The sequence below is a fragment of the Acanthaster planci genome, linkage group LG03 (assembly GCF_054643075.1).
Source record: "Acanthaster planci isolate LZ-2023a linkage group LG03, COTS_SCS, whole genome shotgun sequence".
Taxonomy (NCBI): domain Eukaryota; kingdom Metazoa; phylum Echinodermata; class Asteroidea; order Valvatida; family Acanthasteridae; genus Acanthaster; species Acanthaster planci.
The window spans coordinates 21,402,394-21,422,279 of NC_141779.1; the positions used below are offsets into that span (position 1 = coordinate 21,402,394).

At 43.7% G+C, this 19,886-nt stretch overlaps 1 protein-coding gene across 2 annotated transcripts in view; it reads left to right on the forward strand.

Annotated features, from left to right (window-relative positions):
* Positions 1 to 19,886, forward strand: part of LOC110989786 (dynein axonemal heavy chain 1-like) — a 61,225-nt gene that overhangs the window by 2,134 nt on the left and 39,205 nt on the right. For both annotated transcript variants that reach the window (XM_022254415.2, XM_022254422.2), the window contains exons 2-27: positions 354 to 521; positions 1,284 to 1,451; positions 1,861 to 2,248; positions 3,003 to 3,164; positions 4,291 to 4,543; positions 5,040 to 5,197; positions 5,425 to 5,639; positions 6,278 to 6,445; positions 6,920 to 7,050; positions 7,603 to 7,753; positions 8,457 to 8,650; positions 9,130 to 9,355; positions 9,909 to 10,111; positions 10,604 to 10,745; positions 11,620 to 11,775; positions 12,286 to 12,484; positions 12,700 to 12,953; positions 13,536 to 13,748; positions 14,158 to 14,322; positions 14,672 to 14,899; positions 15,478 to 15,657; positions 16,478 to 16,615; positions 17,157 to 17,320; positions 17,794 to 17,998; positions 19,098 to 19,301; positions 19,424 to 19,537. In XM_022254415.2, the coding sequence (XP_022110107.2) occupies positions 354 to 521; positions 1,284 to 1,451; positions 1,861 to 2,248; positions 3,003 to 3,164; positions 4,291 to 4,543; positions 5,040 to 5,197; positions 5,425 to 5,639; positions 6,278 to 6,445; positions 6,920 to 7,050; positions 7,603 to 7,753; positions 8,457 to 8,650; positions 9,130 to 9,355; positions 9,909 to 10,111; positions 10,604 to 10,745; positions 11,620 to 11,775; positions 12,286 to 12,484; positions 12,700 to 12,953; positions 13,536 to 13,748; positions 14,158 to 14,322; positions 14,672 to 14,899; positions 15,478 to 15,657; positions 16,478 to 16,615; positions 17,157 to 17,320; positions 17,794 to 17,998; positions 19,098 to 19,301; positions 19,424 to 19,537 (4,947 nt within the window). The remainder of the gene's footprint in view (positions 1 to 353; positions 522 to 1,283; positions 1,452 to 1,860; positions 2,249 to 3,002; positions 3,165 to 4,290; positions 4,544 to 5,039; positions 5,198 to 5,424; positions 5,640 to 6,277; positions 6,446 to 6,919; positions 7,051 to 7,602; positions 7,754 to 8,456; positions 8,651 to 9,129; positions 9,356 to 9,908; positions 10,112 to 10,603; positions 10,746 to 11,619; positions 11,776 to 12,285; positions 12,485 to 12,699; positions 12,954 to 13,535; positions 13,749 to 14,157; positions 14,323 to 14,671; positions 14,900 to 15,477; positions 15,658 to 16,477; positions 16,616 to 17,156; positions 17,321 to 17,793; positions 17,999 to 19,097; positions 19,302 to 19,423; positions 19,538 to 19,886) is intronic.

The following is a 19,886-nucleotide window of genomic DNA, read 5'->3' on the forward strand; positions in this document are numbered from 1 at the left end:
AATGTTGTGATAGAATATTTTGTTCTTTAGTCTTCATAAAAACAAGCCCAACTAGTATAAATAACGACTCTAGATTGCAGGTCCATTTGGATGTGTGCCTGGAATTAAAGCAGTTGTGCAGTATAGACCTGTGTGATTGCCCCTTTTATTTACCCGTTTCGACGGCGAACCCACGACAATATAAAAAAAGTCAAATAGTCCCTCAACAATCTACAGCTGGGAAATCTACTCAAATTTCAAAGTTTTCAGGACTAATAGATAAAATATAACTTTCTTAACAAATAAGTGTCAGGAGAGATTTAAATTTGAATTAAAAATTCAGTGAGGCTTTTTGTTGTTTCTCTGAATGATAGATGAGTTCCAGGAATTCCCTGAGTAGCCGGGATGGAGGAAGGCCGTTTTCGGCTAATCGTACGCAGCTGCCTCCTACGAGGAGGAACGGCCGGCCGTACTATCCAGAAATCAAGCAGAGAGGTTACTATTCAGACATTCTTAGTGGTGATGCAGAGCACAGGCTTGGGGTATGTGTTGCTGAGTTTTTCTGTATTCCAAAATACCCTGCTTTTTGTCATTTAACCCATCTAGAATAAAATTATGTAGAGAAACCTCGGCCATGAAAAAGTCTTGAAGTTGCACCGTTGAGGTTTCTTAAAAAGTATTTATATATTTGTAGTAATACAAATTTTGTGAAAACTTTAATTACAATTTATATGGGTCGTTCTAGAAATTTGTGGTCCAGAAGTGTTGCACTCTTTTGTCCCTGTTTGACATGGATACATCACTGAAAATGACTTCTATTTCTATTTGTTTGTAAATTAATGCACATTTTTGATAAGCACTAGTAAAAATTAGGACATTGACTGCTGTACAGAATTTCAAAGGGGCGTTTCCATTTGCCTAGCGTTGGAATGCATGCCCAGAAATTTAATAGGTACATGTACCTTTCAGGAGTTTGTTTGAACATGAGCATGTCATAGATGTACACCCTCCACACTGCCAGCAGGGTACTTGCTGTATTCTTCGGTGATGCCACTGTATTCAATTCACATAACCATAGCCTTTCATTTTGTACGAGTATGCTCTTAGTCGCAAAATCAGATCAAGTCAAAGTGTTAAGAGGGTGTTCTTACCTTACACAATCACGGTAGATGTGACAGAAATACCAAACAGACATTAGGTCCCAAATTTATAGTAACTTTATAGTCACAGCATAGTATTTAAAGTGATTGTTCAGTGAAGCCCCATACATGTAGCTTATTGATTAATCACTCTCCTGTTCCCAGAATGTATTGAGTGGTGCAGAGACTCAACAGGACACATTATGGAACATAGCCAAGGAAAAGCACACACCCATGGTGACTTCCTTCAAGGGTCCCGAAGGCCCAGAGCAGGCCAAGGCCGAACTGAGCAAGCAGGTCTACGGACCCACTAGCGAGATATTGACAAAATCGGTACGAAAGTGATTACATGTACCTTTAAATGTGGCTTCATTTGTTTTGTTCTGGCAACTTTTTAGTGGTATGTTAAGAAAATTGAGCAAAAGATGCTCTGTTTTACACTTTAGTGTTAAGCATCAGATGCTCCTGTACTTTGAAAAGCTTTGAAATCATTCTTTCTCCTTTTGTGCCAAATAACAATTTTTTTGACAGTCCAGATTTGTGTAATTTGCTCTCTCTTTTTTGAGAACAAATTTATTCTTCTTATCACTCTTGGCTTTTTATTGTTCTTATTGAAATAAACTTATTTCACTTTTACAAGCCGCTACTTTACTAAAGTTTGAGGTTGTTCTAATAAATGTTCTTCATGGTAAAACTTAAGAAGTCTGAATTACCTGAGCTTTGTCCTTCTTGTTTGCAACAGGATTTCCCTGAGAAGTCTTTCCTTCCCAAGGTGCAGCTGCCGTTCTTTGTGGCCCCTGGCCAGTGCCCACGCAAGATCGAGATCGAGCGGCGCAAGCGCCACTATCAGAGCCAGATGCTGGAGGACCTGCTGGCGGCCGAGGGGGTGCAGACCGAGGCCCTCATGCCCAAGCAAATCACAGAGAAGAAGCTCTCAGTTCAGCTGAACGGGGTGGACGGGGACGAGGACCCAGCACCCTTCCCGACGTTCCTGCCGCTGGACATTTTCACCGACACAGAGTTTGATTGCCGGACGCCCGGGGAGTGGTTGGAGATGGGGGTGGTGAACAGCCACCGCCTTCCGGTGCCTGGCCGGGCTCTCCTTCCTGCTTGGGATTCTCCTGAGAAATGTAAGTTTGTAGACTTTTACAGAAGAATGGACCTGAAGACTTATCCAAGATTGCTGTAAGCAGGGTGGCCTTGCCATTTACTGGAATGGTCATGATGTATCACCACAAGACCATTACAAGACAATCATACCACCAAGACGGCACGTCTCAATTCAAGTCACAAGCAATTCCAGTGGACTACATCAGACACACGCCTTGTACATTTATTCATGCATTGTACCCGGCCAGGAGAATGGTCTTGGGCATTCCTTACAAGTGGTCTTATGTCTGGTCTTGAGACGGGTCCAATACAACCCTGCCCCTGCTGAAATTTCGAAGAGGTTAATCCATACAGTCCAGTCACATGTCTAGAACTTTACAAAATGCATTTACACCCTGTATTCCAGCCTGTAGTGACAGGCAGTACAAGGGGTGTCCCAGCATTAGCTAAACAATATAACGGCAGTGGCAAACTTGGAATTGTCTGTAAAATACTGCTTAAATAGAATCCACAAAAGTAATTGAGTGTCTGAGGTTATCCACCACAGAGATCAGTGGTATGGATTATAGATAACAAGTACGTTGCTCAAAGGGACATTTGTCGGAAACTCTGCAAAAAAAAAAAGGATAGTCAGTGTACATGGGACACTATTTATGCCTACTAAGTTAAAGGATTGTCGGAGTTTGTATCAACCTGACAAAGTGTAGAATCAATGCTCATAGTTCCTTTTCTTGTTTTAATCCAGAAACCTTGTCTTTGTACTTTTGCTGGCAGTGGATCCCAAGGACCCAAGCCTGGAGTACGAGTGGTTTGATGTGGGCATGCTGGACTATGACAGGGAGACCCAGCTCTACCTGGTGCAGAAGACAGACCTGAACAACAGGATCTTGGATGAGAAGGGGCAGGTAGTCATCAACGGGGGTAAAAATGCCGATGGTACGTATGTCGGCCCAACTGCCCATTATTTGTACCCCTTTTGAATTGTCTTGAACAAGTCTTCCTCTTTCATTTTCTTTGAAAATTTCTTCATAACAGCCAAATTTCTTCGCCATTTTGATTCCAAATGCTGAACCTGCTAAAATTTGATACTATACTAATGCATTGTGCACGTGTTTTGTGCTTGAACTATAAAGTTATGAGGGTCTGGCACAGAAACACTGAGTTTATGGTTTGAAGCACGGGCTAAAATCTAACACAAAAATGGCGCAAAGTTGAAGCATCCTGTTTTAAAGATGGCATGCATTTGTTGACCTGAGAGCAACTTGTCCCAAACTTCAAAACTATTTGTCATAAATTTGTCCCTTAACCCTCCTATGCTGAAGTCACTCTTTGGGTCACTTGGTAAACACCTCAAAGAAGCACAGCTGTGTCATGTTGTGCACTGCACCAACATGCAAGAGAGTGACCTTGGGCCCTTGTGCATATTTGTGCTGTAAAACTAAAGGAGGGTTAAATGAGAGACTCACAGTGCACCTATGAAGCCTCATCCATTGAGCTCAGTCCAACTGTACTGGTACATTATTCCCTCCCGTGAATACCCTTTAGCGTGAGATGATTTGTGAACCACTCTATCCATGTGTTGAAGTGTTTCTGTACAGTCTTCTGAAGGGCCATATGGCACATGTGATGTGCATTGCCACATGGCAAAGAATCCAACTGCTTAATACCCTGCATATCACACAGTGAAGATACTCAAGGGTTTTGAAAGGTATGGCATATTCTCCAGCGGTAATTATTTGAGTCCATCACCAGTCCCTGCAAGTCTGTCGCCAGTCTGTCATAAGTCCATCACAAGTTCATCCCTAGTTTACCGCTAGTCCTCCAGTCTTATGCTAAGTCACAAGCTATTCAAACACACGGTGACAACAGTATTCTTTTGTCACTGTTCACTCTGTTACTTATGACTGGTCCAGTGAAAAGAGCTTGTGATAGATTTGACTACAACGCTGTTCTATGGATGATTGCTTTTAAGGGGTTTCAATGTGTGTGTACTAATTCTATGGGCAAAAGTTTGGAGAATCAGGGACAAAAAGCATGAAGTCTGATACCTCTCCTTCTCCAGGAACCCGCAGCCTGCAGGCCAACCAGTATTGGGTGCCCCGCATCCAGCTCATGTTCCTGGCTGAGGATCCCCAGGTCTTTGCCAAGGCGGTGGCCAGTGCCCACCGGGCCCGCAGGCACACCGAGGCCCTGCTGAGGTACCACCTATATGTGGACTGCATGCCCATGGAGGGGCTGGTGGAGCTGGACCCGGAGAGTCTGAAGAGGATGGTGGAGTGGGCCAAGGGAGCCCCTGCCCTGGCCAAAGATAAGAGGTCAGGAGTGATGAAATTCCTGGACATGCTTTTTGTACGACTTTGCTCATTGAAAATGTGTCTTTGAAAATCTTTCTGTTTGGGACCATTCTCCATCAAAGAAATGTGATTGGCTCCACAGTGGGGGAGGAGTCATAATGGGAGGGGGGTGCAGTCCACTATATGTTACCATCAGACCTGCATCACTCACTACATAAAGTGCACAAAAGTTTACGTAAGTAAGTACAACTCTTCTGTGCAGAATTTCATTGGAGATTTCTTTGGGAAACGGCCGAATTCCTTCAGCGAAAAATTGATTGTTCAAGACTTTTCCATAATTTGATTTAAGATTTCATGCCTTTGATATACTAATTATGAGTTTTTGCTGGTCCCATAGGTTTACTAAGCAATAACATGTATGGTGGTACTGTACTTTCGTAACACAAGTGTTCAGTTTCAGGTTTTTGTACGGGTTCATTTTTGTCTGAAACAAAATCTGTATATTGACCTCGTGCAGTTTGGACGACTACATCCACACGTTAGAGAAAGAGGTGAACATCGATTTCAGCCGAGCCATGAATAGGATCACCTTTGATCGGATTGTCCAGTCCAAACCAGACATGTTTGCTTTTGTCACCGTTCCAAACCCTGTTGTTGAGACAGTGCCAGAAAGAGGTGTGTGAAAAAGACTAACTTTTCAAGCTTACATCTTACACCAACAGTTCTTGTAAGTGATCTTTAGTCATAGACCATCAATTGTTTGTACTACCTTATCCAGAGCTGTAAGTTCACCTTCAGTATCAAATAGAAAATTTCTGAAACAAATGATTAAAACTATGACTTTGTTGATGCGTGGCAGAAAATCTTACAGTCCATCAAATGTTACGCCACTTCTTCCGCAGGTTTTTATGCAGATGTGCCTGAGTATCCCTTTGATGAGCAGTACGACAACTTTGCTTTCAACTCCCTGCTGACGCGGGAGGAAGCCATCGTGGCCATGACCAAAGTCCGGACCGAGTGCAACAAGGTGGCGGCCATGTCGCTGTTCCACGTGCCCATGAGCAAGCACATGAGGCTGGAGGAATTTGAGCAGACGCAGGGCCAGGCCAGTTCACAGGTGAGTCGGAGAGGGGAGGTGGACAAGAAGGGGTGGTAAATGTTGGGGGTCAGGGGAAAAGGATGGACAAGGGGAGGGAGTGTTGTTAGCAGAATTATTATTGGTTGGCTGTGCTAGCTCAGAGATAGGGAAGGGGAAGTCGACCAATGGGGCAGGCTAGTGTTCAACATTGTCTGCTTGAAATGCAATCCTGTACCCTATCAAGGTAGGTGCAGAGCAGATCACCTTCAAACCAGTTATATGTAACGTGCCTCTCATGCTATGTTAATGTTTATTTTGCAATTCTCAATTTGTGGGTTCTTTTTGCAAAGTAATTGCCCAAATAGTACATTTCTGTGTACAGGCTGGTCTTCTTAAGAAAACATACTAACATTGTTCTTACTTTAAGCCTTGCTCTCTGAAAGGCAAAATGCTCTCCAAGATTTCAATGAAGGTGGACACCATTTCCAGCATGGTTGTAGTATGATGAAACAGATATGACGGTAGATCAGCCATTGCGTAGGTCCTCTTTAATTCCATTATTTCAAACACTGAATTGGCTCATGTTTAGATCCAGTCTTTTCAAATCAGTTCAACTCAGTCAAATTTCGCAAATTTTACACTTAATTAACGTGGAATGCTTTTCTACTCGCCCCCAGGTCCAACTCTTCCTGAAGGACAGTTGGATAGGCACCCTGCGGGCAGCCATCCGGACCAGCCTGCGGGACGTGGGCAAGGGCTGGTTCAACTTGCACGAGACCAACTGGGAAGTCTACCAGCGTTCCAAGCTGAAGAAATTTATGGAGATGGTTAAATTCTGCATGCAGGTGAGCAGAATGGATAGTGGCCTTGGTGGCACAGTCACAGAAACTTAATAAAACCGTTTTGGTGCAACAGAGGCACAAATTGAGCAAGATCTTCGTCCTCAAACCTTCCTTACTTGGATGTTCCTGTCTGGTACCCTGTGATTTTAAAGACAAAGAAGAATTTGTTGAAGTCAAAAGGAAAGGGAAGTGAATGAGATTTCAGACACAGTCAGCAGTGATTACTGCTTTGAAATTATCCACTGTTTACAACTTGTTAAATACCCAAAAAAAGTTGATTTAGGTAAAATTGCACTGGATAACCATAGTTCACCCCATTGTTTCAATAGTTGAGCACTTTTTGAACTTCAGACATCTGTAGGAAAGTCCTCTTTTACCTCCCTGAAGTGAGATATTCTGAACACGAAATATGTTATTTTCCAAGTATAAGTAACTGTGTGGTTCTCCTAATGTTTCAATGTCATCTGTAATACACAGGATTCCTTGAGGTATTTGGTGCAAGACTCTCTGGTCAACTTCACCCAGATGATCCTGGACGCGGCCTGCGCTGTCCTGACTCTCCCTGCTGACTTAGAGTGGGATAAGGACCTCATCAAGGTCAAATACAGGTCAGTGTTTTGGAGTGCCGAGCGTTCCCTTTTCGACACCACAGTTCACTTCCTGAGAAGTTGAGTTCTCTCACTGTGTCCCAAACTTACGTTTCCAAAATGAAGTTTCCAAATCAAAATAAAATTAAATATCTCGCCAAGGAGAAAACATCCTGGAGTCATCCAGTAATGGTCACAGCTTGACTCCAGTGAGAGTCTGCAGTTAGGACGAGACAAGGCAGCTGACGGAAATGATTTTTCCAAGGCAGATTCCCTCCCCTCTTTCCCTGCAGTTCAAGGCCTTTTTGGTTTACACCTGGTTGATTGTGCTCTTGGTGTGGGTTTGGGGGACCAAATAACTGTGCCCTGGACAATATTAATGATGTGTGAAGCAACTCTATCATCATGTTTGTTAAGTATGTATCGTATATTCTCCACATCAACTTCTGTCGTTGTGATGGTTAGTTATTCTGGCATTTTCAATATTGCTAAGCTTGGCCTGTCCTTGACCCAGTAAATAAGTCAAAATGCACCTAAAGAGGAAAAAGGAAATGGTTATTCTTTACATCGCAGACCCAAGAAAAATTGCCTGTTTCTGGTGGACCTGATTGTGGACAAGGAGGGATGCCATTACAGCACCAACCTGAACAACTTTGAGACAGCCTTAGTGGGTCTGTTTGACAAGGGAATAGCCTCCACCCAGAATGTTCCACAACTCGAGAAGGTTGGTTGCTAGACCTCATTTGTCGATTTTGCAAGCAACTGTTATTCCCTGCACATTCACCAGGCTATACTGGCAAAGCTTCATTGTATCTCTCTGTCACAGAATCTTCTTTTCAAGCTAGTGTCTAGTGTGTATTTGGTTGTTTTTATGTAGGCCTCCTAGCGCCTGCATGATTCATTTAACACTACTGTCAGTGGTACTCTTTGCAGTCTAACCCAACCCCTTGACTTTCAGATGTTAGAGTATTCAACTTTACAAAGTATATTTGCAGTTCCATGTTGTTTGTTCGGACCTTGCCTGAGCAAAACCTGTGAAGGTTTCTTCTCTCACGGTCTCTGGAAATTTCTGTCTTCATATGTAACAGACTATCATAACTCATTCAGGGCAACACTGAACTTGAGTTTCCACTTCAATGTGAGGATTTCTTTGTATGGCAGTTTCAAATATTGATCACCTCATGCCAAAAAAGCAAACACAAGTCCACAACTGTTTCTTGCAGACTGGGATGGCAATGTTGTGTGTTCCATTTTTGTGACACTCAAAGCTGAGGAGAAGGAAGTTTTAATAATTATATACTTTAAAAGACTAGGTTACGCCTAAGAACTGAGCTTATGGCAAGTTGAAGCCAACATGTTCTACTACCCTCAACCTTGAGATTGATTAACCGGTAACCTCTCCCGCTTTCCTTCCTCCTGATGTACAGTTTGTCCTGGAGGACATCTTCTGGGCAGACACGCCCCTGCTGGAGTCAGTCGGGGAGCACGAGCCCAGAGTGGAGGAGCTGAGAGACACCATACGGGACGCCATCCGCAAGGCCTTGGTCCCCATGAAAGCCTATGCCCGGGCCTACGAGCAGTTCCTGGAGCTGATGAACCTAGACATCAATGAGTACATCAAGTAAGCACAGATTACATCTGTCTTCTCCTTGTCAATGCCAATTTCTGTAGAGCTTCCAAACACAGGATCGTGCTAAGCCTAGAACAGATTTGTCAGAAAAGATTAACAGGAACAGCTAACCAGCCAAAGTATCATGTGATGTCTGCTGGTGTTTGCTGTTACCCTGCTGGTATGAACGCAGCGTAGAAATTTGGCCTTAAACAGTGTTGTTTGCATATGCCTATCCATATCACTTAGCCCTGGCCCGCTAGCTGCTAATTTGCAGTTATTATTGATTTTGTAAGTTTCAGTGTTTGTAGACTTTGCTCGGTGAAAGATGCACAAATGGAAGCTACCAAGTCAAACGGCCTTTATGATATACAACTTAGTAAATTGTCAGTTCTACATAAGAACTTTCATTCATGAGTAAATAAAGTAGAGTTCATTTGCCAGATTTTGTCAGTGTAGACTGGTAACCAGTTAGCATTTTTTCCATTCAGGGAATATGACTCCAAGGAGCACACCGCTGCTGAGGTCAAGAAGGAGATTGAGAGCCACTTGGTCCAGAAGGAGATCTTGGAGAACACCATTCCCAGCAATTACACCATCGGGCCCTTCTACATCAGCACGGAGAGTGTCCGGCAGGGCCTGGCCAAGAAGCGCAAGGCCCTGGCCAACGCCCTGCTGGAGCTGCTGGCCCAGAAGCTGCGCAAGCAGGCCGAGGACGTGAGTTCTTGACAGTGTTGTCATTGAGCCTATTACGAGTCCCTGCAAGTTCCGTCACGAGCCCATCACAAGTCATCTAGTCTTAAGCCAAGTCATAGGCTGCTCAAATGAATTGTGACAAATGCGCCTTTTCCATTTCTCACCCCATAGCGTATAACTGATCTTGTGTAAGGGACTTCCGTCTGGTTTGCGACGGGCTTAACTACAATGCTTGTTCTCAGTGATGTAGCAGCCGCGATGAGGGGGGTGGGACGAATCCTACTGGGCTGCTAGTTCTGAACTGTTGCTGTTTTGTTGTGTTGTGTGTTCACTGTTCACAGCTTTATTTATATAACATACCTCATCGTGCCTGCTCGGCCACATACCATTTCTCTGGTAGCTCAGGTTTGTAAGAGTTGAGAATTTTGCCTAAGTTCTAGACTTGGCAATATCTCTTCAAAATGGCTTCTGTTTTCAACTTCTAAACATTCTCTCTCTCTTGGTTGCGCCTGAGCTTAAATGAAATGCGTCGCTAAGAGCATTATCCTTGTTCCGTTTTAATCTGCAATCTCAGGCGTGCGAGGAGTTCAAGTTCATAGCCCGCAAGCTCTACGAGCGGCCCAACTGCATCGAGGACCTCGCTGAGCAGAAGGAATGGATGGCCACCATCCCGGACAAGTTGAAGGAGCACCAGGAGCTGATTGACAAGGCCATGACGGACTACGAGCTCATCGAGGAGTTCTACTACAACCTGTCCACGGATGACTTCAACCTCAAGTAAGTGTAAGAGAAGGGAAAAGGTGTACTTCTGTAGCTAGTATTGATGGACACCGAATGAGCAACCCCAAAACTTAGGTCACCCCAGCTCTATTGTTTCTGTTGCCTGAAGTGTCCTTTACCCATTGAGGGACACAACAGGGTCATGGGTCCCCCAGAAAAAAAGAAAGGGAAATTGTGTGTGTGTGTGTGTGTGTGGCAGCAGGGTCAAAGGCAATTTGCAAGGGAATTGTGCAGTGGCACTACTCTGCCTACGGTTCACGTATTCATTCCACAGCCTTGTTTTCCAACCTGTTCATGTATATGTATCTTTGCTGTTGCCTCTTTTCAATCCCAACAACCTGTTCATGTATATATATCTCTGCTGTTGCCTCTTTTCAATCCCAACAACCTGTTCATGTATATATATCTTTGCTGTTGCCTCTTTTCAATCCCAACAACCTGTTCGTGTATATATATCTTTGCTGTTGCCTCTTTTCAATCCCAACCCAGGTGGAATGCCATTGGTTGGCCTCACAAGATTGAGATCCAGATGGAGACCACGTTTGCCCAGCTGGAGGAGGACAAGGAGCGCTTTGAGAAGATCCAGCTCACAGACCAGAACAACTTCACAGACAAGCTGGACACCCTGCAGGTGGGTACTCTAGCTGGCTTACCCTACTGCTGATTCACTTGCAGCTCACCTGCAACCCTGATAGTTGTTATCCCTGATATCCTACAGAACAGAACAACTGCTGGGTGTCTTATCAGAGTAATTATTGTATGAAACGAAATCAGTCTTTGGCTAGAACCCTTCATGGTTTAATAGGGCTACAAATAAAGAAATCTGATGGAAAAGTTGAAAGTGCAAACAACAAGACAAACAGAAGACAACATAACAATCAGACAAACAGCAGACAACATAACAATCAGACAAACAGAAGACAACATAACAACAAGACAAACAGAAGACAACATAACAATCAGACAAACAGAAGACAACATAACAATCAGACAAACAGCAGACAACATAACAATCAGACAAACAGCAGACAACATAAAAAGTAGGAATCAGAGTCACAATCAAGTCACCACAAGTTAATCACAAGCCAATTTCAAGTCGTCACAAACCAGTCACAAACCAACGACAAGTGACCACGAGCCAATCACAAGCCAGTCATAAGGCAATCACAAGCCAATTACAAGACAATCACGAGCCAGTCACAAGTTGATCACAAGTCATTACAGGCCAATCACAAGCCATTCAGCCTCTAGACATGTCATAAACTGAGCAGGTGCACAAAGGCATTCCTACGTCGTCGGCCCTTCCCTGTTGCCCCTGTATTTGCCGCTTTGATCACACTTGTGGTTGGTCTCCCGATGCACTAGATTACAACTCCGGTTAGCACACTTTGTTCTTGGAATGTTGCCGTTCTTAGTTGGCGACGCATGCTGTTCCCCGTCAGCTTGATGTTGCTGCATGAGAACACCTGTCGACTGACGAGATCCTTTTTCATTTATTCTCACAGATGGTGGTTGCTGGCTTTGCAGCTCACACAGACATCAACAAAGCCCACGAGGTGGCCAATGAGGTGCGGCGCGTCAACAAGCAGATGAAGGAATGTCAGCAGCTGGCCTCCATGTACAACAACAGAGAGCGGCTGTTTGAGATGCCCATCACCAACGTGAGCCAATTTTCCTGCGTTAAAATTCCAACTTCACATTGGCTCAGTGCAGGCACTGTTGAGGGCCCTCTCTGTCCTATTCTTAAGGATGCACAGAGTGCATTTTGGGGCAGAATTGAACATTTGAACAGAAGGCCAGCCAAATATTTACACACTTCCGACGTAAGAGGGAAGGTATTTTGGGCCTTTGCAGATCTAATGTGTATTGTTAAGGCATCTGATTCAGCAGTAAGGTTCCACGATAATATGATTCTGCCGCACTACCACCATGTCAGGAAGTCTTGTTGCATTAAACATGGGAACTGAAACAGTCCATACAACTCTTGGTAATGTTAATTCCTGCTGTTGACATTCTGGAAATGGTTTGTTTCATTTGTGCCAAGAGACTTTTTTACAAGTGCTGCAGAACCTTGCCCAAGATGAAGATTATCTGAAAGTCTTTTTGCAGGTAGTGGAAAGTAATTTTTAACCCTTGAATTTGAGAAAAAAGTATTCTTGGATTTGTTTCAGTATGACAAACTCAGCAAGCTGGTGCGGGACTTTGAGCCCTTCAAGAATCTCTGGATCACCACCTCGGACTGGCTGAAGTGGCACGAGAGCTGGATGAATGATCCGCTTACCACCATCGACGCGGAGCAGTGCGAGAAGCAGGTCAGCGAGTCTTTCAAGACCATGCACAAGTGTGTCAAGATCTTCAAGGACATTCCAGGTGAGATGTTTGTCCACTGTTGTGGATCAGTACGTCACTGTTGCTGGGAAAAAATGGAGAATTCCTCACATGTGTCCATGAAGTTGTGGAGCTCTGAAGCCTTAAAATCTGCTGAAGATACTTCAGAGGCAGAAGGAAAAGTCTGAATGGATATACTATACTTAAGTTTTGTGCTGTGGGATTTTGATCATCTTTAATCAACCTCCTCTCTGCAGGAGTCCAGCTGGTGGCCCAAGAGATACGGCGCTGGGTGGAGGAGTTCCGTCCGTACATCCCCCTGATCCAGGGCCTGCGCAACCCGGGTATGCGCAGCCGGCACTGGGAGATCCTGTCCAAGGAGCTGGGCTTCACCGTGGTGCCCAAGGCCTCGCTGACCTTCAGCAAGTGCCTGGAGATGAAGCTGCAGGAGCACATCGAGAAGATCGCCAAGGTGGCGGAGATAGCTGGCAAGGAGTACTCCATTGAGCAGGTACAGATCTGTGAAAAAAACTTGGCTGGTTCTTAGCAGAATTTCATGCATTCGGATTTCAGTTGATCCTAATTTGAGACCTGCTTGGGATGAAATATAGATTAGTGTCATGGGCCATCCAAATGCCAAGAAAGTCAGGATGATTTCAGGAATGCTGTTCGATCTTGATTTGTATGAGTATTAAAAATGATGTTAGCACCTTGACAGCTTGCACTGGCTCATCTGTGTACGTCGTTAGAACATAAGTCGTAAAAGCAACCACAAAATCAGTTGGGCAGCTAGAGGAAGGTCTTGCACAGTCTCCCCTTCTGTACTAAACGGGAAGGGTTTATAGACCTTACGATTTGTTTGAATGAGGAGATGGTTGTCGTTCGACTGTAACCAGCCAGCATTTGAAAACCAATGTCCATATCAGCCTTGAAGCAAAAAACATGACGTCCAAGTTGTTACTGTTTTTATACTTGTACATGTTTTTGTGTAACAAACCAAGGTGCCCAAAGTGGCCCACAGGATGTCTGAAAGATGTCCAGATGCCCCCTAAAAGCATTGAGTGTAACACTGAAATTGACAACTTCTCGGTAGGCTCTGGACAAGATGGAAGGGGAGTGGAAGCCGGTGGTCTTTGAGATCATGCCCTACAAGGAGACGGGCACCTTCATCATGAAGGGCTCAGATGAGTGCACCCAGCTGCTAGATGACCACATCGTCATGACACAGAGCATGTCCTTCTCCCCCTACAAGAAGCCGTTTGAGGAGCGGATCAGTACCTGGGAAGGCAAGCTACGCATGACACAGGTAGAGCTCATGTGATGTTAGCCGTAAAATTTAGACAGATTTGTGTCTTTGAATACTTTTGGATTACGTTTCCTACATTGTTTCTGACAGTCAGCATTACCATGCCCTTTCTAGTTTCAGAGATGCCATTATTATTCCCAATTAACGTTATGTTAATGGCTGCATACCCGCGGGTAATAGTAGTTTATTTTACTTTTGTAGTCCCTGACCCACATCTTGTTATGTATTCAGATTTTCGTCCCTGGTCCCTTCTACTGCTTCTGTTTACTTGTATATGCATTTTTGTTGTTTTTATATATTTTTTGTTCAATTTTGCTTTGTCTGTTCTTGTGATGGTCAAATAAATAATAATAATAATAATAGTTATTTGAGGATCTCATAAATGTTGTTCCTTCTTGAAAACCCTCAGGATGTACTCGATGAGTGGCTTGTGTGTCAGAGGTCGTGGCTGTATCTGGAACCCATCTTCAGCTCAGATGATATCAACAGGCAGCTGCCAGTTGAGGGCAAGCGGTACCAGACTATGGACAGAATGTGGCGTCGCATCATGAAGAATGCCAAGGACAACCCACAGGTTCTTAGAGCTTTCCTTTTCTACTTGATTTATGGAAATTACAACTAGAGCACTGTATGAATTGCATGTTGTCAGTGAATTCTTTAAAATAAGAATTAAAAGTGCTCCGGAGTGCTGATTCCTTGTTAAAGTTTTGGATAAAGAGCCACATTGTGTTTGAAAAGTGAAATGAATCTGTGAAGACCTTGCTGTTATTGAAAATTGGGCATTAGAAATTTTTGCCAATCGATCAAGTCCACTCTCCGTTGGATAGTGGAAGTTGGAGCTGATTGACTGGTAAATGACTTTGATTCACTGATAGACATTAACTGATTTGTGACCTCCAAATCCTCTTCTGTCTTCCTCTCAGGTGATCTCACTGTGTCCTGACGCCCGCCTCCTGGAGAACCTCAAGGAGTGCAACAAGCTCTTGGATCAGGTCCAGAAGGGTCTTAGTGAGTACTTAGAGACCAAGCGGGCCTCCTTCCCACGCTTCTACTTCCTCTCCGACGACGAGCTCCTGGAGATCCTGTCGCAGACCAAGGATCCGACGGCAGTCCAGCCTCACCTCAGGAAATGCTTTGAGAACATTGCCAGGGTACTGCAACTTTCTCTGTCAGCTACAGTGGTAGACTCTAGTTGTTGCAAGTTTCTGGTTCCAGTGCATTCTGAGCTTTTGTTTCAAACTGAAATCGTTCCAAGTGGTCGAGAACCACAATGGAGATTTTGTTGGTCAACCTTTTGTGCGAAAGCTAACACAGAGCATTGTACTAGTTATGGAAGTATGCATGAGAAGAAACCGAGATAAATTTTGAGACATTACACCTAACCGTTTCAACTCTTTGCTTCCCTAAATGCTGCCACTTCAAACAAGCCCACATAACACTTCATTCCTTTTCGCATGCCCGACAATGCTCACAGTGCAGTGGTGTAGTTGAGTCGATCACAAGTCTCTTCACTAAACCAGCTATAAGTATTAAACAAGACGGACAATGACAAAGGAATAGTTTTTGTCACACTTTATTTGAATAGCGTGTGACTTAGCTTGAGAACAGATGACTTGCGATGGACTCGACTGGAACAATGATGCTCTTTCAACAAAGGATGAATGTAGTGTTGCAGTTCCAACATTCTGTCGTTGTCCAAAATACTAATCTGTTTTTCTCCCCTGTGCAGCTCCAATTTGAAGATGACCTCCTGATCACCAAGATGTTCTCGGCCGAGGGGGAGGTGGTTCCCCTGTCGGAGCCCCTCTACCCCAAGGGTAACGTGGAGGATTGGCTGCTGGAGGTGGAGCGTGTCATGATGGACAGCATCCGGAGAATCCTGGGGGAATCCCTCCAGAAATATCCAGAGGTGAAGATTATTTTTGAGGGGGGTTGTGACCGTGGCTGTTGCAACGCTTGGCCACAAAATGGCACAGATCTGAAATGTCACTGAGGAGAGGCTCTCACAGTTTCTGTAATGTGGGAAAAAATTGTAGGACTTGTGAAACAGGTATTTTGGAAATTTTGAGGACAATTTTTTGGAGATAATTTTCTAAGTTTGTAAAATTCATAACCAGTTTGGGAGAACATATTTTTCACACAGCAGTTGTTAAAACACTTTCTGGGGTTTAGACGAAGATATTTCATTTGATTTATGGTAGCTCTTGGCCATTTATCACCAATTACTTTCATTAGATGACAAAATGAGTTAAGGCCACTAGGTTAAGAAAATCCTGTGCCTCAAGTACTTTCAAAGATTTATTGAAGTACTAAACTCCAGGTAGTGAGTAATAAAATGATAAACCTAATCAGCAGTGCTGTTTTAGCTCATGGAGAGAAGAGGTATGATCACAGTGTGCCCTGTTACTCAGGGGCAAAATCTTTCAAATTCTCAAATGTTCTGACTCATTCCTGTTGAATAAGCCTTTTGCGAGTTAAATTTGAATAAAATCTGGTACGATGAGTTATCTGATTGCACATAAACATAACAATTGGAATTTCCCGAATCACAAGGTATAGCAACATTGGCTTTAGTATGGAAAATCTGAAGCTTTATGTTCAGGTGAATTAATTCAGTGTACTAGATTTTATTCAAATTTAGCTCGCAAAAGGCTTATTTATTCCATCAATCAGATCCTGTGGTGCATCATTGTGTAACTTGAGTCTTTTCTCCCCCTTTGTTTTGGTAGACGCCTCGCCCCAAGTGGGTACTGCAGTGGCCAGGTCAGGTAGTCATTGCTGGCTGCCAGACATTCTGGACCAAGATGGTAGAAGAGGCAATCCAGGAGGACAGGCTGGTACAGTTCCTGGAGGTGCTCAAGCAACAGGTCAATGGAATCCTATTTACCTTTCCTCTGTCTTAGATAAGAAAAGTCAGATGATGGCCGGTGTGTCAGCCCATGCCCCCTAGACATTATTGCCTAAACTTGTGCCAGAAACCTTGGCATATCTTAACACTTGTTTTTTTAAGGAGTATCAAGACTTTTGTAAGATGACAGTGGCTGGGCTCCTCCTCAAACCTCCAAAACTTCCTGGTAGCATTTGAAGGATCCTAACCCTGGTTTCCTGGATCTGGTTTCCTTTTATAAAAAGCTCTTTCCTTGATGCGCATGGTCAACTTCCAGTACTTAAACACTCATACATAGCATTCTTAGGTAACAATTTCTTTTTTCTTGCATATGCATGATACTAGCCAAGCAGGCTGTAGTGACCAAAAAATCATGGCTTCCTAGCAACCAGTGAAGTGAGAACTCAGAAAGCTGTACAGATGGTCACCTGTCTTCACTTGCAAGGCTTTTGGATGCTAAAGCTAGTCTTTTCTTGGTTCAGTTGATGACGCTTGAGCGTGTTGGTGCTTTGATCCCACAGATTGCAGACCTGGTCAGCCTGGTCCGAGGCGACCTGAGTAAGATCGGTCGCATGATTCTGTCCGCCCTCATTGTAATCGAAGTCCACGCCCAGGATGTAGTGGCCAAGATGTGCGAGGAGAAGGTGGCCAACATCAACGACTTTGAGTGGATCAGTCAGCTCAGGTAACTCAGGGGAAACGCAGAATATTGCAAGGCTTTTTGAGGGAAATTTCATATTGGAGAAATGTAAGGACTCAGGATTTCCCTGAACAGTGTTTCCCGTGGTGTCTCTGCACCAGTAAAGAATTAGGTCAAGCCTTGTCAGAGCATTGTCATGAAAACGTCAGAAAAACACTGAGTGTACAGTGTGTTGTAACGTTACACTGGTGAAAGAACATCTCTCTTGATGAGATCACTTGTTGGCATGCACAAATTGAGTCTACTTGGCAATTCATCACTTCATTTTGTGCCAGCATTGAAATATTTTCCGCCAGTGTGTTATTTGCAGAATTCTTTGGAATAACTTTGCATAAAAATGAAATCACTGGTCTGATACTTTCCCAAATCTGTTGCTATATTTTGAAAAAGCATCACCATGCGTAGATTCCGTGTCAGTATTTCCCAGCAAGTGACAAAAATACATTTTTTTTTCACAGGTACTACTTTGTGAATGATAACATGTACGTGCGTGCTGTAAACGCCGAGTTCCCTTATGGCTATGAGTACCTGGGTAACTCCGGCCGACTCGTCATCACCCCACTGACGGATCGATGCTATCTCACTCTCACCGGCGCCCTGCATCTCAAGTTTGGTGGGGCGCCGGCCGGACCCGCTGGTACAGGAAAAACTGAAACGACAAAGGTGAGTAAGCAGTTGTCCCTGAGGGAAAAGTTCTTGTAGTGCATTCCTGATGAAGGGAGATGCTTGAATAGCAAAATAATATTTTGGACATCAGTCCGCCAACAGAATTTTGTCAGAGTTCAGATGAAATTAGTGACATTAACAAGTACTTCATGACATCGTTAAAAAAACAAAGTGAAAAATGAAGTAAAAAGAAGGCACAACATTGCTGGTTAAACCAATCTTAGTTTACTGTCTGGTAGACCAGGGCTAGCATTTTCCTTAACCATAATTCAGAAATACCTCAGACTGTTTCCCTATTCAACAACATGCAACTTGACTGTGTATTGACATTTCATAATTCTTACTGAGAAGTGATAATGCCTGCTGCGTAAATCACACGCTGGCACCTCGATACCAGACAGTTTAATTGATTCTGATTGGTCAATAGACTGTGTGCACATGGGTTGCTACGCGCACCAATTGGACAATTTGCACAAGGAATATTCCATAAAATGGACGGGGTGTTCGGGAAAATGAAAGTAAAATAAAACAAATTGCTGGAAATCCATCATATATTGACTTCTTTTGATTCTCTGACTAAAAAGGTAGATGTATTTATGAATGGGAATAAATATATGTTTGACCGGATCAGGAGACTGAACGCTGATGATGCCCTTGCCTGCGGCTTGAGCATTAGTCACATCCATTCTCCTGAGCTAGTCTAAAACGCATGTTAAAGACCGCCCAAACATTTATTTCCTTAATAAAACATGTTAGTCCATTGCAGTCCGCATAAATTCACTATAAGCCATTGGAGCCCTGCATTTCATGAATCTTCTATCAATTCATATCAAGGATGATCATTGTTGTTAGTGCTAAGCATCACATTTTTTTGTGGAATTTCTTGGTCAGTTTGAATGGGAAGTTAAAATTTTGGTAATCAGAAGGTGGATTCTGGATGGGTCTATAACAGCGATAATTCCAAAAGCCCTTTCGTAAAGATGACTGATCCAATCCCATCAAATCTATCAAATTCTATTGAATACCATCAAGGTCTTGGAAATCCTATCAAAATCTATTAAATTTTATCACTGTCATCTTTTTTCTCACCCATAAGGATTTGGGCAAGGCCCTGGCCATCCAGACGGTTGTCTTCAACTGCTCAGACCAACTGGACTTCATGGCCATGGGCAAGTTCCTGAAGGGGCTGGCCAGCTCGGGGGCTTGGGCCTGCTTCGACGAGTTCAACCGCATCGACATTGAGGTACTGTCAGTGGTGGCTCAACAGATCAGCACCATCCAGAAAGCCCAGCAGCAGAAAGTGAGTACCCCTCGTGAGAAATGTGTACTCCGTGCTTGGGTGTTTGGTAGTTTGCCTGAGATATGAGCTAAACTAGAAAAAACAATTCATCCGTCACAAAATGGTCTGTTATCTTTTCTCAGGTTGACAGGTTCATGTTTGAAGGTGTGGAGATCGCACTGAAAATCTCCTGTGCTGTTTTCATCACCATGAACCCTGGTTACGCTGGAAGAACAGAGCTACCTGACAACCTGAAGGTATGTAATGAAGCAATCAATTTAAAACAATACTAATAGAGTACCAAAGTGTGACATTCACTGTGAACCAGAAAGTGCAGTGCAAACGAATGGAGTACCGCGCGTGTGTTGGTTCATGCGCTGGTTCTCGCACTAATGCCTTTTACACACTAATTGTGCGCGTGACGTATTCACTTCGGTACTGTATTGACCTGGCGAACTGGCACCTCACACATGAGAAATGTGTTTGGTAATACATCATAGCCCTAAACGTCATGATTGTCTCCCCGAGTAAAACCAGGTAGCAAAGTTATTACGTAAATTTTCTTTTCCACTTTCAAAATTTTCATATTTGGAAGGAGTTTATAAA